General features: G+C 32.0%; 1 protein-coding gene across 1 annotated transcript in view; it reads right to left on the bottom strand.

Annotated features, from left to right (window-relative positions):
• Smr (nuclear receptor corepressor smrter) overlaps positions 1-25834 on the bottom strand; it is a 690586-nt gene extending 664752 nt beyond the window's left edge. The window contains exon 1 of the mRNA XM_072537629.1: positions 25134-25834. Within this exon, the coding sequence (XP_072393730.1) occupies positions 25134-25219 (86 nt within the window). The 5' untranslated portion in view covers positions 25220-25834. The remainder of the gene's footprint in view (positions 1-25133) is intronic.
• Between the last annotated feature and the right edge of the window lie 1233 nt (positions 25835-27067).

Raw genomic sequence — 27067 nt, 5'->3', positions numbered from 1 at the left:
AAAATGTTACAAAAAACAGACTATGAATCACAACGTATTCATTTAAAATAGAGTTATTACTATCAACTAGTAAATATCGTGTCAACTAAAATTGTACATAAACGTACTGTGGCTTCTAAATCTTCCTATATCTAAATAAGTTTAAAGAATTTAAATATTTTATTTGGAAGTGTATTACAAAAATTTGGTCCGAGGTAAGTAAAACATTTTATTTATATGTGTTTAAAACAAAAAAACATTGTATGAGAAATGTACAGAGGCACCCCAGTGTCAAAAGACAGTCTATGGGACACACCAAAAGAAATTATCAGTAATTCACTTAAATCCGCAATCAATTAAAACAAGTATTGATGCCATTAATTTTATCCTAGAAGATCATGATGAATGCTTTGCTCTTTGTTTAACTGAGCACTGGAAAACAGAAGAACAACTGCGGGACTACAATGTGCGGAATTTTAAACTGATCTCTTCATATTGTAGAAGCAGTTCACATGAGCATGGTGGCAGTGCGGTATACATTAAAGACACATTTATTGCAAAAGCCCGGGAAGATATTTCTAGTTTATCAGAAAGAACGGTGTTTGAGTGTTCCGCTGCAGAGGTGCGAATTAATAAGAAGAAGATTGTAATCCTATCCATCTACCGAACAGAAGACCCACAAGTTTTAATAAACAAATTGGACCAAATACTTTGTGATTTTGTTGACAAGGACTCCATCATTTTTCTGGCTGGTGATTTTAACTTAGATATGTTGCTTGAGGGTGCAAGGTGGCCAGACACATTAAAAATGTTTTTGAGTTACTTTGATATTAAACCTTCCATCAAAGACTATACACGCATACAAGGTAACAAAAAATCCTGTATAGATAATATTTTTACAAATCTTGACATATTTGATTCTCTTGTATTCAATCCTCATACATCTGATCATACTGCTCAAAAGGTAAAATTTGAATTAAATGAATTTGAGTCAAATATAATAAAAAAACGAATATTTAGCAAGGAGAATAAACATTTTTTTAAATTCATGTTAGGTAATGTAGACTGGGTATCTGTTTTTGAGACATTAGATGTAGATAATCAGTGGGATGCTTTTATGAGTATAGTTCAGAAAATTTTTATACAATGTTTTCCACTCAAAGAGATAAATTCAGCAAATAAAAAAAAATCACAAAAGTACTTTAAAAATGATGATATAAAACATTGTAAATCTAGGCTTGATGTTTTGTTTACACTGTCTACCAATAATGTTGATTATAAAGATATTTACAGGACAGAAAAACGCAAATACAATTCTTTACTCACTCAATCTCGAAAAAATTGTTATAAAGAACGAATTGAAAATAGCGAAAATAAAACTAAAATGGCTTGGCAATTGGTAAAAGAGATTAAGGGTAATTCCAAAAATCAAGGTAATTTCTGTTTAGAGGGTGACCCTCAGGTGCTTTCTAACGAAATAAATCAATTTATGGCAAATGCAGCACCAGAAGCTGTAAAGAAAATAAAGCATGTAAAAAATTTTCAAATTAATATCGAACAAACTAATCATTGCATGTTTTTAACTCCTGTTTCAGAGAAAGAAATAAGACACATAATAAATAACTTAAAAAACAAGCATAGCTCTGGTTATGATGAAATATCAACCAACTTAATTAAATATGTTTCATCAGAGATTTCTCTTCCTCTTTCTTTTATAGTTAATGCTTCTTTCAGGCAAGGTAAATTTCCTCAAAGTTTAAAACTGGCAATTGTGAAGCCACTACATAAAAAAGGCGATGTTACTAAGATGGAGAACTATAGACCAATAAGCCTTCTTCCATCATTCTCAAAAATATTCGAAAAAGCAATATATTTCAGATTTCAAAACTTTTTCACTACAAACAACTTATTTAGTAGTTCACAGCATGGTTTTCTGGCAGGGAGATCTATTGAGACAGCTACCTATGATTTTATATCAAAAATTTTAGAAAAACTGGAGGCAAAGATGAAAACACTAGGTGCTTTTTTGGACCTATCTAAGGTCCATAGGCTATAGCCTAGATCATGTTCTTTTATTACAAAAATTACATCTTTATGGAATACAGGGACCGGCTTTAAACTGGATAAAATCATTTCTCACAGATAGGTCACAAAAGGTATGCCTGGAGAAAAGGGGATGTAAGGTTTACTCTGATCCTATCAATTTAAAATTAGGCATACCACAGGGGAGTGTCCTGGGGCCTTTCCTCTTTTTGGTCTACATAAACGACCTTCCAAATGCGGTGGTTAGTAGTTCCTCAAACCTTGTAAATTTCGCTGATGACTCAAATGTGCTTTTCTGGGAAAAAACTTTAGAAACACTCCTCACAGTGGCAGAGCAAATTCTAAGCAAGGCTGAACAGTGGTTCAGTGGAAATCGGTTGTTGCTTAATACTGATAAGACAGTTTTTGTCTACTTTAGAACCAGCCAGTCACGAGAGCAGTTTCCAGATACAATTAATTTCCTATCACAAAACACAGAACCTGCTAGATCAGTTAAATTTCTTGGTATTCATATTGACCAGAATCTGAATTGGGGGGAACAAATACAAAATACGACAAAAAAACTGAATAGAGCCTGCTACTCATTAAGGGTGTTAAAGAGCTATCTAGACCAGGGGATTTTACTATCAGTATATTATGCAAACTTTTATTCTATTATGCGATATGGGGTAATCTTCTGGGGTGCTGCAGTAGATAGCTCAACTGTCTTTATAGTCCAAAAAAAGGCAGTCCGTGTGATCTTAGGATTGAAGGCAGGAGAATCCTGTAGAGGCCGATTCAAATCACTCAATATACTCACTTTCTCAGCCATCTATATATTTGAATGTATTATGTTCCTTTTTAAAAATTTTTCTTTGTATTGTCACCTGCTTCCCAATCATGAATATAATACAAGAAGCCTTAATTTGAATTTGCCACTTCACAGATTGTCTATAACAGAGAGAAGTCCTTTGTATGCGTGTGTTAAATTTTATAATAGTCTACCATCTGAAATTCAACAGACTATAGAGCTTTTAAAAGAAAGGTTTTTCAACACCTAGTTGACATTGAGCCCAACACTGTGGCGGAGTACCTGGCCTATCCTTCTCCTTGATCAGCATATTTAATTTGTAATGTTAATATATTTTAAATGTGTAATGTCAATATATATATATATATATATATATATATATATATATATATATATATATATATATATATATATATATATATATATATATATATATATTTTAATCTGTAATGAATAATGTGACGTTATTTGCTCAATTATGTTTAAAAATTTATGCAAATAAAAATTTACTCTCTCTCTCTCTCTCTCTCTCTCTCTCTCTCTCTCTCTCTCTCTCTCGAACAAATTAGTTATTCAGAAATAAATTTTACCGGATAATACATACATTCGACAATATTTGAAAAAAGTGATTTTAAATTAAAATAATGTTACTTCCATAATAAATAAATGGTTTTTTACAGATGGTCGGAAATATTTGTTGTTATTACAAATGTGGTTTATCACCATACAAAATTCATGGATTAAGAATGTTCAGATTTCCGACAAAAATCCTTCGGCTTGCCAAAGATGGATATTACACTCTGGTAAGTAAATAGAAACTCTTTTTATATTCTTTTATTTTACACCGTTTCCGTTACGCAATTAATTTGAAAAAATGTTTATTTTTTTTTTCATTCATCATTTTTTATTATTGCCAGGGTGCACGCGTCATATTCGAGATGCATTAATTTGAATTTTACATTTTCGTTGGTATTATAATTATGATATAATAAACTTCGGAAAAACAAATTAGTGAATAAATCAAGTTAATAAACATAAACAAAGTATTAGATATTTAAATATGTATTTATTTAGCTATTTTTAGTTATTGTATTGAAAAGTAGAAATAAGTTCATCTTTATCGGAGAACTAATTTATACAAAGGTCCATCTGGGAAAAAATTATTGGTTTCACGTAAAAATTTTATACAGATATTTGAAGGTTCTAAAAGATATATGAGGGTTAGTTAATAATAAATCTGTGAAGATATACAGGTGATTTTGACTATAAACGTTTTTTATCCAGTTTAGAGAAAAATAGTTAAAATAAAAATTGTAGATTCAAAAATTTCTTCCATTTGTGAGTTTCTCAATTAAAATATATAAAGAATTCACCAAAATAGTTGCAAAAAACCCTTGATTTTGCAGAAATTTATAAATTTTAATAACTTTGTTTTTGCATAATGGTACATACCATTAACCAAAGTAACCAATAAAAATAGTGACGATTTGTTTATCGTAGAAAGCGATTATGTAAACAACTTTTTGTTGAGCTATCCCAGTTTAAAAAAAATTTATGTTTTACGTACCACAGAAGCCAAGATATTGCAAATTTTGCAATCGCGCTTCATTTTGAAAAAGTTCAAATCTAAAAAAAAACCGAGCTCAAATGGTTCTCCATTCTATTTTTCCGAAGCGGTATTTTACGAATACCATCATTTTAATGGGTTATAAATTTTTAGTTCTTTACCGCATATGCCATATGTAAGTTGGAACACACAATTCAGATCTTTATTTAGTGTCCCTTCAATTTTCAGCTCTTACTGTTGATAGACAATGGAAGTATGATTTTATGAATAAAATGCTTTGGTTTTAAATATAAAATGCTCTCTTGCCTAGTAATGGTCATAGAAGATTCTGTTTTTTTTTAGAAAGTGTGTTTTTCACCAGTTTTTCATAAGCCTCTAAACAAGTTTGTGGCATAAACGGTATCAACGTTATTATAAATGTTTATAAACAGATTAAATTAACTATAAACTATTTGCTCTGATTTAGCGCACTTTAATAACTTATTCATTTACATAATTTCAAGGAGCTATGTTACATGTCTTTGCGCAAAAAAAGAGTTATTATAATTTATAAATAACTGCAAAAATAAGGTTTTTTTTGCAACTATTTCGGTTAATAGTTTCATGTATTTTAATTTGGATACTCTCAAAAATTACGTAACTTTTTATGATCTACAACTCTAAAAAAGCTGAAAAAATCTTAAACAGATATTTAAAGTCTCTAAAAGGTATATGAGGGGTAGCTGATGACAATTATGTGAAGACTACAGCTAATTTTGCTTTGCTTTTTTATTAAACAATCGTAAAAAGTGAAAAATGTTTATGCGCATAAAACGTTACTTATTCATGTTAGAGATATATGATTAAAATAAAAGTTATAGATCATAAAATGTTCTCTAATATTGAGATTTTTATAATTAAAATACATAAAGACTTGACCGAGATAATTTAAGAACCCTTATTTTTAAAGTAAAATTTATAAATGTTAATATAAATATAAATAATATAAATATAAATAACTTTCTTTTTTGGATAACGATATGTAATACAACTATTTAAAATTATGGCAGTTAATGAGTTTTTAAAGTGTGCTAAATATCATACAGAACGACCATACAGTTTATGAGTTATTCAATTTGTTTATCCAGGAGACCGATTATTTAAACAACTGTACTTGTCCAAACAGTCACTCTAGAGTTATTTTGTAAATAGAAGTCGATTTTTATGGCTTTGTTTTAAATTATTAAAAACAAACATCAAGATTATATTAAATTTGTTTTTAAAAATCAGTTTGAAGAATAACAAATTTTTAGCATATAAAAATTTTTAATAACTTTGACTTTTTTATGTGATACACTTGTATCTAGGCTCAATATAAAGCTAATAAAAAAAAACATTTAAAAAAAACCAAAACCTTCTATTGCCCAGAGGAAATCAAATAGCATTTTTTTTTCTTGTTTAAGAAATTGCAAATATTTTCATTGCTTATTAACATTAAGAGCTGAAAATTGAACACATTGTAAAAGAATATCTAAATTTTATAATTCGATTTATAAATGGCATACACAGTGAAGAAGTAAATTAGTTTTGAAACATTAAAATAATGGTACTCGTAAAATATCGCCACAGAAAAATGCAAGGGAGATCTGTCCGCTGCAATATCTCAGCTTGTTTCTTGTTATTGGTTATGAAAATTTCTGTTTTTTTTTTAATTGTGCTTTTACACAAGTAAAAGTAAAAGTTTACTTTTAAAAGTAGTAGAAGCTAAAAAGCACTTTTTCAAACTGTTTTTTTAATAAAATTATTGAAGTTTACAAATAAAGCTTCAAATAATCGATTCAAAAAACGTCAAATAACTGTCAAAGGTTAAACACCCTTTTTAAAGTTCCTCACGGATTTTAAAGATTTAAACAGTGTTAAACAGATAAAGTAATTCATCGACGAGTTAACAATACGAAGCAAAGTTCTTTAATCACAATATGATAAGAAAATGAGTATCAAATTTGGTTTTATATTTCAATAGTCGAATTTAATTGCGGCTATATTGGTGTAATTAAAGAAAACCAGTGAAAATCCCAAGAAATAGGTGAGATCCTTTTTTCTTTCTTTCCAGTTTGGGAGAGGGTCTATTAGGTACTCACATTTAGGTATTGTTACGGTCTGGGTAACCAGGACTACACATCATGAACAGCAATTAAATATTTACATTTACACAAAACAACTTCAATTCCAACCCAAAATCATATGTCGTTGCCGCAGTCTCTAGACCTCCTCCCCGTTCGTTTTGTAAAAGGGAACAAGTTATTGTCATGCACTCCATTTTGAATACTGTTTTATTTAAATATATTAAAGAAATTGGTGAAATAGTTTATCCAAAAAATATTACTTTTACATCTCGCATTTCGAATAATCTAATCTGCGTTTTCCTCACTTCTACCGACATCGTTGATCAACTAATACACCGAACATCATAATTAATTCCACCGTCATCTTTATCTGCAGGCTTCTTTCTGCGACCAAAAGAATCCTTATTTCAAATGTATCTCCTTTCATCCCGCATTCACTAATCGAGCCGTCCCTAAAAAATACGGAACATCAAATGATCAATAGGCATATATCAGGAGTTTTCCTAGGGTAACATTTGTAATCCCTGACAAGGTGAACTTCGAAGTGCAATCTTCTCTGTTAATTAACCATGAAAATACATCCTTTAAAATATTTTTATTCTCTGACAGACTATAGTGTTTTCTTTGTAAGCTTACGGGTCGTACCGTGGGGTCTGATTGCAAAGTCTCCAGTTGACCAGATCACACACTCATTGCAGCTAATGCTCCTCCCTCTTCTTCATTTTTAGCTGACTCTAAGGAGTCCTCAATCCTAAATCCTTAACTTCATCAAAAGAATTTCTATCTTCGGAAATTGAGTCCATCTCCGTTAACTACATACCCATCCTGGCTGTCATTATGGATTTATCCATCCCTCGTCGTACTAATTCAAAGCCCATGTTGGCAGTAGGACAAAAAAGGGGACACTTCAATGACAGTCCTCCTGATACTCCTACCATTCTATCTTCATCCGGTATTCTTGCTCTATTAAGTTCTTTTCCTCCTTCGGCATTTTCGATGCCACCCAAACCAGCCAAAAAATTTGTCCAAATCTAATCTTTGATTGGATTACTCGATGAAACCTTATTATATTTCCGCTATAGAAATGATTTACAAAGATAATCCGACTAATTTTACACTCAATTTCACGCAACTTATTACACTTCTTGAGAACTCTTTTGTATGTATCACCCCACTACAAGAAGCTTAAAAATCCTCCAACATAGATGGTATTCAAAAGGACTTATTGCAGCTCTACATAGGTACCAGGAAAAGATCACTAAAAAATCGTATCACTAGAATCTTAAAAAAGTTAAAAGAACAGCCTACCTCCGACTTACAAGAGTATATATAAGTGCATCCTCTGATAAATCTTCTGATGTCAAATCTAATCACAGCATACATGATGAATAGAATTTCTCTCTTTCTCTCGTATTTATTCATTTTTTCTGCCCTCTGTATATTTTTACTTCATCTTTTGCCAAATTTAGACACGATATTTAATTAATTAAGAAAACTTTATGTACTTCAAATACTAGCCCAAGTCCAGTGTGGAAAAAAAATTTTTAATAAAAAATAACCCTAAAATATCCAATCTCTTTTTTAATCGAAAGGTTATCCTTGACAATTAAGAGACAGCCAAGATTCTGGCAGAAAATTTAAAATAAAAGTTTTGCAACAAATCTGGACCTAACCATATATACTCTTTTTTTCCTTCGCCCTTTCATTATTCATCCTCAGTTTCACAAGATACCAATTATCCGAACTCTCGTATAAACTATTTCGAACTAAAAGCTGCACTCAAATCCTATAAAAACACAAAAATTAGGGTTTTCTAGAATGATCTTGAAAAATTTCTCGAAAATTCCTTAGGCACCAACGACCCTCTAAATGAAGCCAGTAAATTTACCACTGACATACCGCTGACAATCGTTAATGAAAGATCTTGCCCTAATCTATACTAAGATAAAAGAAAGATCATTACAAAAAACAAACGAACACAAACGGGTTATGTCATGAAGACAAATCGTTTTCGGAATCCATATTCCATCATCAGGTGTACATTATTTGAGCCACTAAATATCTGGGTAAAAACCCGTTAAAAGTTATATGTTACAATTTAGTTTACATTATTTAGTCTTATATATTAGGATGTTAAAGTTACTTGTGGATATGATAACTCCACTCTCATTTATAAAAAAAAACTGTTTCACAAATCCAAGGCAATAAAACTAACCTTCAACCTATGAATTTAGTCATCCTTCATTCCTATATCCTAACTATTTCTCCTATCATCTTCAACAACACAGTTATCTCTGATAGTCAAAAGAAAGATTGAGCGCGTAAAGAACTGGGACTAAAAGCCATATTACTTTTATTGAATCTGTCTTCAACCCCATTAGCGAGCGTGTCGGAAATGAATTATTTTCGACTCTTACTTACTCTTATACATACATATATATATATATATATATATATATATATATATATATATATAAACATATATTGGCATAACTGCCAAGTTATTTATATTTTGAATACAGAACTTAAATTGTTTTTTTACTTTATTGCGCAGAAAGTTGCTTTTTTTCAGTTGTGTTAATAATAATATTGTTGTAGGTAATGCTGCATTGGAGAGTCTGGAGCTACCCGATTTAAAAAAAATTCTATGCAGTAAGAATTTTGTCCAAAAATATCTAAATGCAAACCAAAAAAATATAGTGAGGTAGAAGAGGAAGGTTTGTTAACGACACCACGCATTTTTCATACGTATTAGATAGCAAAACAACCTCAACGAGTGCCAATAGTGTTTCGCACTACATACATTGCTTATTTTAGTTCATGAAAACAATGTTACAATCAATTTCTATAATTATTAATGTAAACAATTTTGTTTTGTTTTTTTACCTTGAATTATTATTTCGTTAATATTGTCTATGTGTAGATATTAGAATTTTGATAAGTGGTATATAACTATTAAAATAATGCAAATTTAATTTTTGCAATATCTATCACTTTGGAATTTAAAATTATTTCATTAATAAACAGCTCAAATCGAGCGAGTTGATTGAAAAAAACATTCTCATTTATGTAATCAGAAATACAAACATGGTGTTTATATTATAAAATACATAAATAAATAAAATAAAGGATACTATTTATTAAAGTGTTGTTAATTATTATTCCTTTTATCCCAACACATAGATTAATTTTTCCCTAAATATGTGTTGCCTCTTGTTGTGGCATATCGATGTGTTTATTTGTTTCAAAAGCAATATCAAAAAACCATACCCATAAATTTATTATATTTTCAAACGTCATTTTAAAGATTAAAAGATTGAAAATTTAATTTTCTCACAACATACATAAAACCATTGTTTAAAAAGATTTTTTTTAAACAATGATAAAACTTAAGTCTTGACTAAAAAATAAACCTCCGCATTAGTGTTCTAAGACGATAGCAATCGAGTCTATTTCAATTAAATATTTAATCCTTTTCTAGCAAATCATATAACCAAATTAAATATCTGGTAAACTAATAGAAATTTAAAAAAAGGCAGCATTTACCAACTTCATTTAAATAGATTACTAACCGATTTAGATTTAGCAAGTCTCAAAGTATGAAAACAATTTGAAATATTTGCTCGAAATAGTCAAGTTATCTTTCACTAGACGCATACAACAATAATAACAATAAGCATTTTATTAAAGTCTTATATTTTCTTCACAATCTGGCATCCGTGTACAGATTTGCATTAATTATGAGACAGGTAAAAATATACTCGAATAGAATCCTGCAGAGAATTAAGTTTCTGTTAATAGTTTTTTAAATTTATGACTAGAGGCCGCCACATGACGGCAGACTAAAAGTCAAACGTTTGTTCCATAAGGATTGTCTAACTAGTCCTATTTAAACAATGCTTATAGTAAATATTATAAAATATTTACAACCGAGTTTAATCTCTCCTTTTTTGAACCAAAAAAGAATCAATGTGATCTATGCAATTCGTATACTTCTAATGCTTAACACAAGAAGGACCTTTAAGAAAAATACTAAACGCATAGAAAAGAGAAAAACTATAGTGGGATTGAAAAGTTGAATAATCGCAGAGAAATAAACAAAAATATTAAAGTATGTAGTTGTGTTTGATTTAGAAGCAGCATTGCAATGACCAAGAGGTAACTCTTCTTCCTTTTTATAAGTCTAAGCTTAATTGCTACAATTAAACTTTAACCGAATTAACACCACAGGAATTCAAGGTAGCCTACAAAAATGTACATTGCTATTTTTGGCCGGAGAGTGAGGCTAAACGTGGGGCTATAGAAATCGGATCACGTGTATGGGCATATCTGAAAGCTATAACTGATGAAGACGATGATGAAAAGGAAGTAATTTTCTATTCGGACAATTATTATTGTCTGTTACATATATCTGTTACATTTTTTAGACATCTATCAATGGTGAATAAATCTTCTTCTTTTTTGTTACTAAACAAAAAAGAATTTTTAAACAAAATTTTATTTTTGGCAATATAATTGTCAAAAATAAAAATTTTTAAGTTGGCATTTATGACATTGAGGCTTATTTGTAATTGGTCGCTGTTTTAACTTATTTATAAATTCAATTGTTTTTGTGTTAAGAAAATGTTTTCAAAATTATATTAAAATTTCAGAGAAACATTTATTGGATAAAGGCATTTTTGTATTAATTCTTTTTGAGGTGTATTAGCAGCAATTTTATTAACCAAACTAATTTTATTTGGTGAGTTAACAAAAAATTTTTTTCTTTCTAGTTCAACCTTGTAAGATATTTTGTCTTTTTTAGCAGCTCTTGATAATAATTGTAAACACAACTGAAAGCTTGAGATAATAAATAGTTAACCAATAGCCCCTTTTATTGACTCCAACCCATCCAAAACATTATATATATATATATATATATATATATATATATATATATATATATATATATATATATATATATATACAGGAATCTTCTGGTTGAACTGAATCGATTACCATTGCGCCTGGGTTTCGACATCATCTTCGATGTCTTCTTCAGGGCTTCCGAGGTTTCAGTCTCCCGAGCCCCCACATCCTACTACACTGATCACTAACCAATCCATTACTGGTGCTGGGTGCTGGAAATAGAGGATGGGTCATTTATACCGTCGATGGTGACGTGGTTTGGATGAGGTTGGCGTGGGTGTCAGCGTGGAGATTTGCGCGGGGGTCGGCGTGAACATTTCTGACAGTAGGATTTTGGTTGACGGGTGGAGCGGACGGTATTTTCTTTATGAGAGGTCTCCATATATTCATTTGACCGTCCAAATGTATAGATGTATTCAGAGCTCCGCTATCTAATCAGTGGTAATTAAGATATTATTAGTCGTGAGTGATATCAATGGCCATGGCTGTAAGCTATCACGATAAATTTAAGTAGACTTAAGTAAGCGAAATATTTAAATATTTATAATGTTTCCTATTCATACCGAAACGAACGCACTACTAGTCCAACAAAATAATGCGATGTTCGCAGAGAATACACAACGTCCACAAAATGAGCAGTCGCTTTATAATGCATGGTGTCAGTCAGAAGAAAATGTTAAGACTTAATATGGATCATCAACGGTTGAGTCAAATAATCGCCGATATGGAAAAGAGATTAGCACAGCTGGAAAAAGCCGAACAACATACAGAGTTAACCGCAAGTGCTGATGAATCACAAACGATATTAAAAGCAGATAAACTTGAATACTGCACCGATGAAGAAGATTTAGCGTATGAGACGGGTTGGATAAGAACCGAAAATAAGAAAACTAACAAAAAATATAAAATGGATACCTTATTATCTCCCTCCGCAAAAATCAAGTGCAGAAACACAAATTGAAAAACCAATCAAAAACGAAAACCACCACCTCCGGTTGTAGTAGAAGGTTTTCAAAGTACTGTGGACCTGAGCAAGCTCCTGACTGAGGCTGGTTTACCTTCACTATGAGAATCATAAACAGTGAAGTTATAAAAATTAATACAGCCAATAGCGATCATTACAGAGCTTTAATAGAGAAATTAATACAAGTAACCTTTCGTAACACACTTACGAAAATAAGAAAGAGAGGCCAATTAGAGTTGTTGTTAAGAAATTACATCACTTATGGACACCAGAGGAAATAGTAAAAGACCTATAAAAACGACAATATAAAGCCATTACAGCTGACAAGAAATTCAAATGGAAAACTAAAAAACAACTAGATATGTTCATCCTAACATTTAGACAGGATGAAGATATAAATAGAATTTACGGCATAACAGACGTACTTAGTACGAGAGTTAAAACCGAGCCATTAAGGAGGTCCAGATTAGTCCCACAATGTAAAAGATGCCAGGCTTACGAACACACGTGGAAATACTGTAAAATACTGGAAATACTGAAAAAAGGAGCCAAGATGTGTAAAATGTATTGGTAACCACCTTACTAAAGATTGGCAAAAACCACCGGAAGATAAACCAAAATGTGTTCATTGTGGAGAAAACCATCCTGCAAACTGCCGCGGATGTTATGTAGCTAAAAAATTACAATGACAAGCGAGAGAACAAACAAAGACAATGTTATAAAAGCGCCCCATAGAGTTATTGAAAGCAAAAAAACTAAAAAACGGCAGAGATCAGTGAAAATAGAAGTTACTGTTCGAGCAATTTGTGTAGAGCCCTCCCTGATGTGTGTTGCCCTTCACTCCACTCCGAACGAGTCAAAAAACCGGTCAAAGGGACACAGCAGCGATGAGCCGACGAGTTTATCTCTAGACATTAAAGGTCGTGGCATATTATCGTGCACGTTGCGTTTCCAGCACATAGCGTTTAGTTTCCGAAAAATATAATTTAAATGGTTTTAAATATGAACAACGCACACTGTCCGGAACATAGCGTTTCAGACACTTAACGTTTCAGTTCAGTATATTTGAAAACAATATTTTACTGATGCCGACGGCTACGTACCGAGCCGTAACCGGTTGGTAAGGATAATGTGAATTAGATGTCTGTCGTTTTCCCCTTGTTTATTTAGACATTTGTTTAATTTTGATACAGAGTATTTAAAAATAGTATGTATATTACTTTATGAGGCGGAGAAGCTCACTTCGTTCGGCGCGTAATATCGGGCGCGTCAAGAAAAGTCGCTTCTTTGCCGAATAAAGTATACTATTTTTTCTTCAAACGTAGCAATTTTCAACCATAAATAGTACAATTCATACGCTATTTTTACTCGAAATTAACTGTGACAACTATCAAAGTCGTCTAGATGTTAGAAATTAAAATAATTAAGTCGTCGGTGGGATTTGCGTCTCCCTGGTTAGTTGTTTGACAGTTGTTTGCAATTATTAAAGACAGCTTATTGTTATTGCAACCACAAGCGCAAATTTAGTGCGAAAATGGAAAACCTAAACGAAATTGAGTCCGCGGCTAATGATGCAGTAGCACGTTGGAATGATTGCTGAAAGTTGTTCTCGACCATCAGTATCATCAACAATTACCAATGCGTATCAAGAGTCGGGAACATTTTTGGACGGTTTCAATTTTTAAAATGCCTCATTAACTAATTGTACTTTTAATATTACTATAAAAAATGATGTTTAATTGTTGTTAATGACATTTGTATTGTTGCTTTGTGACATGTTTCATATTCTTGCCATGACAACATTTTTCCCTCCGCCGTAAAGAAATGGAAAAAAAACTGCTGCCGGCGGAGACATCAAACTTTGACAGGATCAAGTTAGATAAGTAATGTCATCATTATTTGACGTTTGAAGAAAAATAATTTTCGAGGCTATTTTGTCATTTAAGCATGTGTTTTTATTGCTTTGTGACAATTAATCACGGAAGTGATAAACAATTAGGACTTTTGTACGGAAGTGATACCTCTTCTTTTTAAAAATACTTTTTGGTTTGATATGTATGGCTTCGTTAAATGTAGTATTTTGTTTTTTAACTGAAGGTGATTAATATAAAACATATTTAAACTGAATCCTATTCATTCTAAAATAATTGTTAAACCTATTAATTATTATTAAATTCCTAATTGTTTATCACTTCCGTGATTAATTGTCACAAAGCAATAAAAACACATGCATAAATGACAAAATAGTCTCGAAAATTATTTTTTTAAATACTCTGTATCAAAATCAAACAAAGACCTAAATAAACAACTAGGGGAAAACGACGGACATCTAATTAACATCCTTACAAACCGGTTACGACTCCTTACGTAGCCGTCGGCATCAGTAAAATATTGTTTTTGAATATACCGAACGGAAACATTAAGTGTCTGAAACGCTATGTTCCGGACAGTGTGCGTTGTTCATATTTAAAACGATTTAAATTATATTTTTCGGAAACGCTATGTGCTGGAAACGCAACGTGCACCCACGACCTTAAGTGTGACAGACGTAAATAGTTTATTTGTATAACCAGTGTTTCTTTATAGTCATCAAACCACGTCTATTAATTATTTATTAATCATAAGAATTCATTCCAATTCTTTCCATGGTCTTATCGAGCGGATAATATTCCAGTGCAATCATCAATAATTAAGTGTATTAATTGAAAAGATTTACACAATCTCATCGCTCAACGGCCGCCATTTAACTCTCCGTTCATCGGGTGACCATTCTGAAACACTTTCGGTCGGGTGTGGTCTGTGAGGACCAAAATGAAATACCGTCTCCCGAGGAACAGCATACATTTTATTGCTAATTTTGCATCAACGTGTTTTAAACAAATCATTTACTATATAATGTTTATTACAGAAACAATTCCAAATTTTTTTTAAGTTGTATTAGGCATATTTTTTCAAATTTGTAAACAGCGACTAAATAATGAAAAAAACAAAAAAAAACATTTAAAACTTTAATTGGAAACAAACAAAGTACTACAAAAACATATATAAACTAAAAAATTAAATTGTGGACACAAACTACAGTGGTCAAACTTTGGTGGTCAAATTTTCTAAGCAATCTTTGCAGCATGCCATTATGTGGTCCATACATAGCCAGAATTTGCAAATGTTGCAAAAAAGTGAGTTTTGCGTCTTTTGCAATATTTACAATTTCCTCTCTTACCTGGCTGGGCCTCTGGTACGACGTCGACCTCAATGCCTGAGAGTCTCAAGGCCGAAGCACGCACAGCTTTTGTCAAATGCGTGTCAACTGCTCTCCGTCGTATACTTTCCTGTACAAATTCCATATCTAGGTTTTTTTGGAAGAATCTTCGCGTTTTGGAAAATTCTCCATCTGGGTTGTTGCCTTTGTAAATTACAAATGCATTAATTGCTGCGAGATTAAGGAGATTATAAACCACTACCATTGGCCAACGTTTCGTATTTCTGGAAACATTATATGATGTGATCATTCTGTCTACAACATCTACTCCACTCTTTGTGGAATTATAAACAGTAATTATTTCTGGTTTTTTCTGATCACCAGTATCTTCATCAATCCGATCATCTCTGTGCACAGTGGAAACAGCAATCACATTTTTTCCTTTCTTCAGTATATATGATACGGCAGTCATATCGTTGTTAAATGCAAAAACTGAAGAATATACCTGCCTATTTTTAATTTGCGTTATTTCTGGCCAAGTGAAACAAGATTGCAAGAAAAATGCAACTAAGAAGCAGTGCAAATATTGTTACACATTTGATCGGGTGGGGTCTGTCAGGACAAACGGCCATGCAGCAGCTATTGAGAAATTTCACAAACAGTTTTGTATAAAAAAAAAAACGAATGGTATTTAGTTTCTAGGAAGGTAATGAAAAGGTAGAAATTTAAAAAAATAAAATTAGAGAATTATCCAAAATTTTTATTTTGTCCTAGACTCACAGACCACATCCCATGAACGGAGGGTTAATCGATTCAACAACCTCAAACTAGTTTTCTTGGATTGACCAGTCCTACAAGTAGTTATACCAGTATACAGTGATAACAGAGCGAGTTTCATATTTCCTTTAAATACCATTTATTACATCAAAAATTTTCAATTGCCTGTAGAATATTTTATGTTTTGTTTGTGCTTTATAATAAATTTTTGTAAAAGACAAGCTATCAAAATGTCTGATTCTGAATTAAAAGTTTTGAAACAAAAACGAGCTAATATTAAATGATCATTAACAAGTTTTACTAAATATTTAGATACACTGAGAAAAGACACATTGACTGAATTAGATATTTTTACACTAAAAGATAGAGTAAATGATGCTTCATCTTTATTATTAGAATTTAAAAATATTAATAGCGATATTGAGCTAATGTCTGACGATGTTGCACTATATGAACTCGACAAAGAACTTGATACATTCGAAACAAAATTCTATAATGTTATAGCCACTGCAAAATTATTATTAAAAAATCACGACGATTCCACTTCTCAACGTTCTAAAGTTAGTTCTAATCGATTTAATCATTCTATTCACAATAATTCATGTGAATCAGGTGTTATAAAATTGCCAGATATTTCATTACCTAAATTCAATGGAAATTTTGAGCACTGGCTCGAGTTTCGCGACACATATTCTAGCATTATCCACCAAAACGATAGACTAACCAATATTGAAAGTTTTTCTATTTGAGGGGTGCTCTAGAAGGCAATGCTGCTGCATCTATAAGCAAAATTCGGTAGGTACACCGCGGATAACTTTACAGTAGCATGGGATACGTTGTGCGAAAGATTCAATAACACTAAAAAGTTATTACATGATCACACAGGTGGTTTATTTCTTTTGGAATCTATTCACAAGGGTTCGCATGATAAATTACAACAATTGGCTGACAATATCTCAAGGCATTTGAAAGCAATGCAGCAATTAGGCCAATCTGTTCAAAATTGGGATTGTTTGCTAATATTTTGGTTTTGTCAAAAAATTGATAACGCATCTCTAAGTGATTGGGAAAGACAAACGCGTAATACAACTGAATCACCTACTTTGGATAAATTTTTGATATTTTTGCGTGAGCGAGCTAATTTTGTAGACTCCTTAAATTACAAAAATAATATTTCAACAAACACAAACTATAACAAATCGTATCAGGTTTCACGGGCTGCGAAGTCAACAAAGGTTTTCATGTCTGTCTCTATACTTGTTCATTTTGTAAGGGTGAACATTCTATATATGCATGCAATGATTTCCTAAAACTGTCGGTGCACGATAGAATCCAGTTTGTTAACAAAACAGCAACGATGTGTTCTAATTGCTTAAGAGAAGGACACACTAAACATAAATGCAAATTGGATCCATGTAAGAAGTGCAAATCAAGACATAATACACTTCTGCATGACAACAATAATGACACGCCGTTAAGTGAGCAAGGCTCAGGTGAAGGTAGCACAAATGTATTAAATAATAGCGTATCTAACTCTATCGGTAGGACAAGTTTTGTTATCTACTGCATACGTTCTTATTTGTGACAATCAAAACAATCTTCATTCAATTTGAGCTCTCCTTGACTGCGGGTCTCAAACTTCCTTCATAACGGAACGACTTCAATAAAAACTTAATCTTTCGATTCAAAATACAAATTTATCAATATTCGGAATAACCAATAACATTTCTTCTGTTAAAACAAATGTCAGGTATCAATCCAATCAAAATATAATACCTTCAAGGCCAATCTGACTTGCTATATTTTAACGGAAATTACGGGTTATGTTCCAGCCAATTCTTAGTATCTTTGAGTTGCAATTTCCTCACAATATAAAACTTGCAGACCCCGAGTTTTTCAAACCGTCTACAATTGACATGCTTATTGGAGCCGATTTGTTTTGGCAACTTTTAGGTACCAATAAAATATCTTTGGGAAAAAATAAGCCCCATCTACAAGAAACTAAACTAGGATGGATTGTTTCCGGAACTCTTGGAGCTGCTAATCTCAATACGGCTTCATGCAATATTAGCGCCCATCATGAATTATCTCAAGCAATTGCTAAATTTTGGGAGCTTAAGGAACTAGAAAATTCCAAGGTGCTTTTACAAGACGAGATTCTATGTGAACAAATATTTAAAACAACTACTACGAGAAATGATAAGTGGCGATTTATTGTAAATTTACCATTAAAGCAAGAACCAGAAAACTTAGGAGAATCAAGAATTTATGCGGAGCAACGATTCTATGCTCTTGAAAGACGTTTGGTCAAAAATCCTACATTGAGATAAAGATATATCGAATTTATGACAGAATACGAAAAACTGAACCATATGTCTTCTATATTAGACCAAAACGATGGGCAATGTGAATATTATATACCTCATCATGGAGTAACAAAAGAATCTTCAATTACGAAAAAACTACGTGTCGTTTTTGATGCATCTGCTCCTACTAGCAACGGAATATCTTTAAACAATATTCAATTAATAGGACCCATCCTTCAGCATGATCTATCATTTTGAGATTTCGACGATATCCCTATGTTGTGTCTATTACGAGTTAAACACTATTACCTACGGCCAAGCTTCAGCTGGTTTACTCGCTATATGTTGTTTGGTACAATTAGCAAACGAAGTTGAAGATTCTACCCCAAGTATTACAAGAATAATCAAAGAAGACTTTTATGTCGACGATATGTTAACCGGAACTGATTCTATTCAAGAAGCTCAAGAAATTTGCAGCAAGGTATCCAAGGTATTGGAGAGTGGTTGCTTTCACCTGAGACAATGGTGTTCCAACAACAATTTACCTGAAGAATTGTATTCTAAATGGATCAGCCTGCAAAACGAACGAACAGAGTTGCAGTTGCACGGTTTCTGCGATGCATCAGAGCGTGCATATGGTGCTTGTGTATATATTAGGAGTTCCGATAAACATGGTAAGGTACAAGTTAGTTTATTGTGTGCAAAATCTAAGGTTGCACCTGTAAAAACCATCAGTACTCGCCTAGAGCTTTGCGGTGCCTTGCTACTGGCACGCCTAGTAGATAAGGTCAAGACCTCAATCAATTTACAATTTAATCAACATTTTCTTTGGTCCGATTTAACTATAACACTGGCTTGGGTAAAAACCAGTCCAAACTTGCTAAAAACTGTCACATGCAATCGTGTCTCGAAAATACAATTACTAATGAAGAATTGACAATGGAAGTATATTTCGACCAAGGAAAATCCAGCAGATATCATTTCAAGAGGCATGTTTCCCAGTCAAATATTAAACTCTGAGACATGGTGGCATGGTCCATTCTGGCTAATTTTGGATTCAGAATTTTGGCCCAATGAAAAATTTAAGGTAGATCATTTACCGGAATTAAGAGGTCAAACTCTATTAGCTAAAGGTACACAAGATATTTTAAGATTTCCGTTTGATCGATTTTCTATATTCTCTAAAATGTGTAGAGTCACAAGTTACATGTTTAGATTTGTAAACAATTGTGCTAAAAAGAATGATCCGAAAAGCGGTGTTTTGACATTATCGGAACTAAAGTATTCCCTAAATTAATTCAAGTCAAAATCAATCATTCTATGTATAATGAAATTAGAGATATAATATATAATAATATATTTAATAGATAATAATAAATGTCTCCCATCAAAAAATAGGTTATGTGGCCTAACCCCGTTTCTAGACAGTCAATATTCTACGCGTCGGTGGTAGACTCAAGTATTCTGACTACAATTTCAGTAAAAAACATCCTATTCTAATCAATATCATTTTACAAAATTATTGTTCCAAGAACAACATCTTATGTGTGGCGCCCAATTACTTCTTAGTACAATAAGAGATATTTACTGGCCCACATCTGGTCGCAACTTAGCTTGTGCTACTGTTAGAAAATAAGATATAATGTTTCTATAAGATAAACATATGATATATGTTTTAGATTCAATAAAAAACCCATTCAGCCTATAATGGGAAATCTTCCTGGTGCTAGAGTAATGCTTTCTAGTCCATTTACAATAACGGGTGTTGATTATGCAGGTCCATTCCTTATGAAAGACAAAAAGGGTCGTGGATGCAAAACTACTAAATGTTACATAGGTCTTTTCATTTGCTTTTCTATTAAGGCCATACATCTAGAATTAATTTCAAGTCTATCATCTGAAGCGTTTCTACAAGCTTTACGAAGATTTGTGTCCCGAAGAGAAAAACCAGTAAAAATGTTCTCAGACAATGGAAGCAATTTTATAGGTGCTCAACGAGAATTGGCATATTTTCTAAATTCACATGCATTGACACACAAACTGTGCACATTAAAAAATTCTTTATCGATTGAATGGCATTTTATACCTCCCTATTCACCTCATTTTGGTGGACTTTGGGAAGCAGGAGTAAAATCGTCAAAACTACATTTAAAAAGAGTTTTATCAAAAACTGCTCTTATTTATGAAGAATTTCAAACTTTAATTATTCAAATAGAGGCAATTTTAAACTCACGCCCCCTTTCTCCTATTAGTCCAGATCCTAACGACCTCAGTCCCTTAACACCTGCTCACTCTCATTTCATTATTGGTAAACCAATGATGGCAGTTCCAGACCAAGACCTAAGCGATATAAAGGTCAATAGACTAAATCGATACCAACTCATCCAGCAGATGTGCCAAAGCTTTTGGAAAAGATGGAAAACCGAATACATCTCCCAGCTACAAGTCAAGGGACGCTGGAAGAAAAATAAAGATTCTCTCACAGAAGGGGCCTTAGTCCTTATAAAGGACTTCAACACCAATCCAACCCATTGGCAACTAGGCCGAATAATCAGTGTACATCCTGGAAAGGACAATATCGTTTGTGTAGCGTCAATTAAAACTTCCACTGGCATCATCAAACGTGGATTCAACAAAATATGTCCACTCCCTCTAGATGATTGAAAGGAGCCTTTCAAGGTGGGGAGTATGTTCGAGCAATTTGTGTAGAGCCGTCCCTGATGTGTGTTGCCCTTCACTTCTCCACCGAACGAGTCAAAAAATCGGTCAAAGGGACACAGCAGCGACGAGCCGAGTTCATCTCTAGACATTAAGTGTGACAGACGTAAATAGCTTATTTGTATGACCAGTGTTTCTTTAATATAGTCATCAAACCACGTCTATTAATTATTTATTAATCATAAGAATTCATTCCAATTCTTTCCAGTTACAGCGATGTAACAAAGAATGCAAAGAGACATGCATCATCGCAACAAGAAAAATAAACTGATATTACATTAAAAATGATATTGTAAAAGCTCACCAAGATTGATAACAAAATAACTCAAATCGATATCAGAGTTACCCGACTAGAGCATAGCGCTAAAGGAGCTATCCCAAAAATCAGAAATGGCTAAGGACCTCCGAATAATGGCGTGGAACGCAAATGCACTGTTACAATATCAAATCGAGTAGCAAGCAGTACTAGACATTGAGAAAATTGATCTGTGTCTCGTTTCTGAAACACTTCACTAAACAGTCATATGTAAAATTTGATATTCTACTGTACACGCAGATAATGCAGCTAAAGGAGGAAGCGCTATCATAATTAAAGATAACATCTTGCATCATGAGGAATTAAAAAAATGCAACTGAGCACATACATGCTACAACAGTCTGTGTGAAGATGAAAACACATACCGTAAATATAAGTTCAACATATTGTCCTCCTAGACACTCCATTAAAAGAGAACAATATAAAGAGTTTATGAACACTTTAGGAAAAAGATACATCATTGGTGGCGACTTTAATGCAAAGAATACCCACTGGGGCTCTAGGCTAATTACAACTAAAGAAAAAAAACTATTTTCAGCTGTTAAGGAACAAAAGGGTGAAGTAATCTCTACTGGTAGTCTGGGAGAGCTTCAAAACAAACCTTGAACACAAAATTAATCTTGCTGTGTCATTGAGAAACACGAGGCAACTTGATGACGAATTAGAAGTTTTTATAAAAAATATCCAACAGGTAGCTTGGGAAAATACTCCCACAAGAACTTCTAGAACGAAAGGGAACAACTATCCAAAAGAAATCAGAGAACTCATAGTAGAAAAAAAGAAGTTAAGAAAAAAATGGCAACAATACAGAGCTCCATGAGACAAAACTAGTCTAAATAATGCTACACAAAAACTAAAAAGTGAGATACAGAATATAAAAAATTCAACAATTAATTCTTTTTTAAGTAATTTAACAGCTGACCAGAACACAGATTATTCGATATGGAAGGCAACAAAAAGAATGAAGAGACCAATTATTCATTCTCCTATCAAGTTGGAAAACAGCAACTAGGCTAGAAGTAACGAACAGAAAGCAGAACGATTTGCAGATCATTTAGAAAGCACTTTCAAACCCAACGACAATGATGGTGAAGAAATGAGATGGGAAGAACCATTCCACACTGAAGGAAAAATAACGTTGACATTATTTAGAGAAGTATCAACAGAGATAAAAGAGAATATAAATCCTAAAAAAGCTCCATCATATGATCTCATAACAGAAGAACTATTAAAAAATCTACCAAGAAAATCCATAGTTAAGCTGACACACCTAATAAATGCTGCTTTTAGATTGAGATAACGAATATAATAGAAAAAACAGAAGAAAAGAAAGTCTGCTCTACAATCTTCTTGGACGTAGCACAGGCATTTGATAAAGTCTGGCATGAGGGTTTAAACTATAAACTAAGAACGTTCATGCCTAAACAGTATTCAGAAATCTTAAAATCATACATTGAGAATAGATAGTTCAGAGTAAACAAGAAGAAGTGTACACTGACTTAAGGGAGATCAAAGCTGGCGTGCCACAAGGGAGTGTCTTAGGTCCGGTCCTTTACCTATTGTATATGTCAGAGCAAGAACAAAACACTATTGCCACCTTCGCGGATGATACAGCCATACTAGCGATAGGAGACACTAGTGAAGAAGCGACTGATAAGTTGCAACTATCGGTAAATAAAATACATAACTGGACCAGGAAATGGCAAATAAAATTAAATGAGACTAAATCTGCACACATTAACTTTACAAATAAAAAAAATAGAAAATTTCCAAGTTAGAGTAAATGATACCCAAGTTCCTTATGCAACATCAGCAAAATACTTCGGCATCACCCTTGACGCGAAGCTGCGCTGGAAAGTCCATGTCAAAAAGAAAAGAGGGGAGCTTGATATTAGATATAAGAAATTGTATTGGCTGATTGGAAAAAATTCAACATTATCCATTCATAATAAATTATCCATTTACAAGCAAGTACTGAGGCCAGTATGGGTGCCAACTCTGGGGCTGTACCAAAGCTAGTAATCTACATATTATCCAGAGATTTTAAAACAAAGTACTGAGAAACATTGTCGATGCTCCTTGGTATATGTAGGTAAAGTATTAATATTTAAAATTGAAGTGAAACATTGGTGGCCTAAGATAAGAATTCCTCATAATCAAGTAATATACACAGGGACATAGATAAGGGCACTACATAAAGAACACCCAAGAGTACAATCAAATGTTGAATTTAAAGCACTATGTCAATATCACATTTTATATTGGGTTAATGTTAATTTATCAACATACAAAACCCACTACAAAATCTGATAAGACCATTCACCACTTGGTTAGACTCTTGGGTGTGACATTTCACTATTTGTAATTATTGTTAGTTTATTGATGTAAACTAATTGAATTGTACATAATTTATCTATGTCCTTATGTATATTGCTTGATTATAAGGACTCTTATGTGATGCCATGAGTGTAAACTTTAATTTGAATTAGGAACACTAAGTGTAACATTCCAATAAAAATGAAATATACTGGATGAAGACAAATAAAATGTAGTTCATAACGATGAACAATAAAAATGTTAGTCATAACATGATAACCAATAAGGTTAACAAACATTGAAAATAGATGTGAAGCAAATATGTGTACAGCTGTAGCACTAATGCACATTAATGTTTGCATAAGCTAATAATATAAGGACAACTCATCAATATGTATTTATTTTAATAAAAAATTTAAGATATTAAAAACACATCAAAAACATGAGAAATCTAAAGGAAACTGGCAGATGCCAGTTTTTGACATGGAGTCATGGAGAAGGAACTAAATTAAAGGAATCAGGACAGATCTTAAAAGGAAAGAGGTGGTTAATATCTCTAAGCTTCAAATATTTAGTTGTAAAACAACAACTACAGAATATGGATTATTCAGTGAGTTCAAGCAGGTCATATGGTATTTTATAAATATAACTTTCTCTTGAAACTGTAAATATAAATGAAATAATATAAAAATAATAATATTAGAATGGATATAACCTTAACAGATTGAAAATATTTAAATGGCAAATAATACAGATATTAATATGAAATGAATAATATAGCTATTAATATGAAATAAGGGTAAAGAATAAAAAAAAAGTAATAGTAAAGCTATATGACACAATAAACTGAAACTGTTACTATTCTGAACTGAAATCTACATTAATGTGAATGTATTGGTACAATGTTCTTATTAGGTACACATCTTCTAACGATTGTTCCACTCCATGTAAACGTTAAACAATTACAAGGACAAAGTTTTATCACAATATGTGTTTCAAATATTGGTGATAATCTAAATCTAGATGCTGTTTAGTTAAGTACATTTTATACACTAATTACCCCAAATTTATAAATCGAATGCATACAAAGATTGGCAATTCTGTTAGCTGAACATTAAGATTATTGATAAAAATTCAAAACTAACCTGTGATTTTGAGTTTGCCTTTGAGGGTATGACATTGTATTTGTCTGAACTGGTCCATGATCAATTCTCATGGAGTGTATTTCCATAGCACACACATTTACGCACAATTTTTTACATTAAAGCATTAAACACTACAGCACTGCGGATATTTCACATTATTGTAGGTTAACCTTTTCACTAATAGCTAATGTTTACGTTTTTAATAATGGACGCTAGCTACCGTAAACTCTGTTTTATTTAACACACATTGTATGTAGTTTATTTTTGTTAACGTGTTTATGTAGAGGAACTATAGAAATATTGAACACAAAAACTATGCCATGAAAGCTTCATTTCTACCAGATACGTTACTAAATATCATTAATCGATTAAAAATTAAAGCGTGTTATACAATATTGAAATGAAAATTGAAATAGTGAACAAAAAGTATGTAGATATTAAACTTTAAAAACGTGGTACAAGTTTGACCAGTACTTTATAGTTGTTCTGGGTAAAACAATATGAACATCACTATTTTAATCACAAAAAAGTTTTTGAGGGATTCACTCCAAAATTGTATTTTCAATGACTGAAATACAATATCGATATTATTTCAACTCCTACAGAGCCATATTCGACATCTTGGTTAAGGTTTAACAAGAATCGTACGAAAACAGGTCCGGGATAGTCTATCTTGGTGAACGCAAGGGGAGAACGGTAGTTTGGAAAAAGATAGTGCTAAATTAATCAACGACACGATTCAGGCTTCAGCTCTGCTTCGTCCATGAAAACCACGTCATCCTTTTCTTTGTAAATTCACATTTTTAAGTTTTTCGTTAAAAAATGTATTCTTAAGAAAAAGGAAACATCAAACATATTTATCTATTAAAAGTACTGTTGTGAAAATTAATATTTTTGATTAAAATTAAAAAAGTAGGACGTAGTTCTTAGTATATACAATTCATTCAAAGATACTTCTGTTTCAGTTTCAGTCTTGAATGGAGTGAGAAGAAATATGGGACTTTGGTTTAAAGGGGATAGATTCAAACACACTTAAATAAAAATAAACACAGACATACACACATATATATATATATATATATATATATATATATATATATATATATATATATATATATATATATATATATATATATATATATATATATATATATATATGTATATGTATATATATATATATATATATATATATATATATATATATATATATATATATATATATATATATATATGTATATTGTATATATATATATATACAGGGTGAGTCATAACTATTGGGACATAGACTAAGGACAGGTTTGGACCAAAATATGGCTATTGGGCCAAATATGCCTTAATAAAATGTTGCTGAGAAAAAAGATACAGGGTGTTAAAGTTAATTTTTGTTTTTCGTTTTTTGCTAATAGTTTCCCTGTATATTTATAAATTGCTATCAAAATTGGCACAAAGTCATAATCTTAGATAAGAAATAGTATTTTATTTACAATTTTACGTTTTGTCATAGAGGGCGCCACATGGATCATTCCTAATGATCAAATTGAGTCTAAACTTTTTCTGATGAAACTTTTTAGTAACTTTTATTAGAAAATATGACGTAAACATCATTTTTACGTAAAATTGGTACTTTTGTTTAAACATGATAATTTCAACCGTTGTCGATAAAAACGCAGTCGAACTGCTTAGAGTCTTAAAAAAGGATTTCAAATATTATTTCATTTATGAAAAGTATGCTTTGGACTGTCAGATAATTGTTGTTGGTAAATGTCATTTGTTCGGAGTAAATTATTTTTGATGTGACAGTGTAGTGTAATGTTGCATTTTTTAAAAGTAATCACTACTTTTTTTGATTGAAATGCCTCGTCACAATCATTTTACTAATGAAAAAATGCGAGATATGATTTGCGTATACGCACGAGAAAATTTTTGCGGTCGCT

The sequence above is a fragment of the Diabrotica undecimpunctata genome, chromosome 7 (assembly GCF_040954645.1).
Source record: "Diabrotica undecimpunctata isolate CICGRU chromosome 7, icDiaUnde3, whole genome shotgun sequence".
In the NCBI taxonomy this organism is placed as follows: domain Eukaryota; kingdom Metazoa; phylum Arthropoda; class Insecta; order Coleoptera; family Chrysomelidae; genus Diabrotica; species Diabrotica undecimpunctata.
Note: the sequence above shows the minus strand (reverse complement) of the source record. Positions and strands in the feature narration are given on the sequence as shown.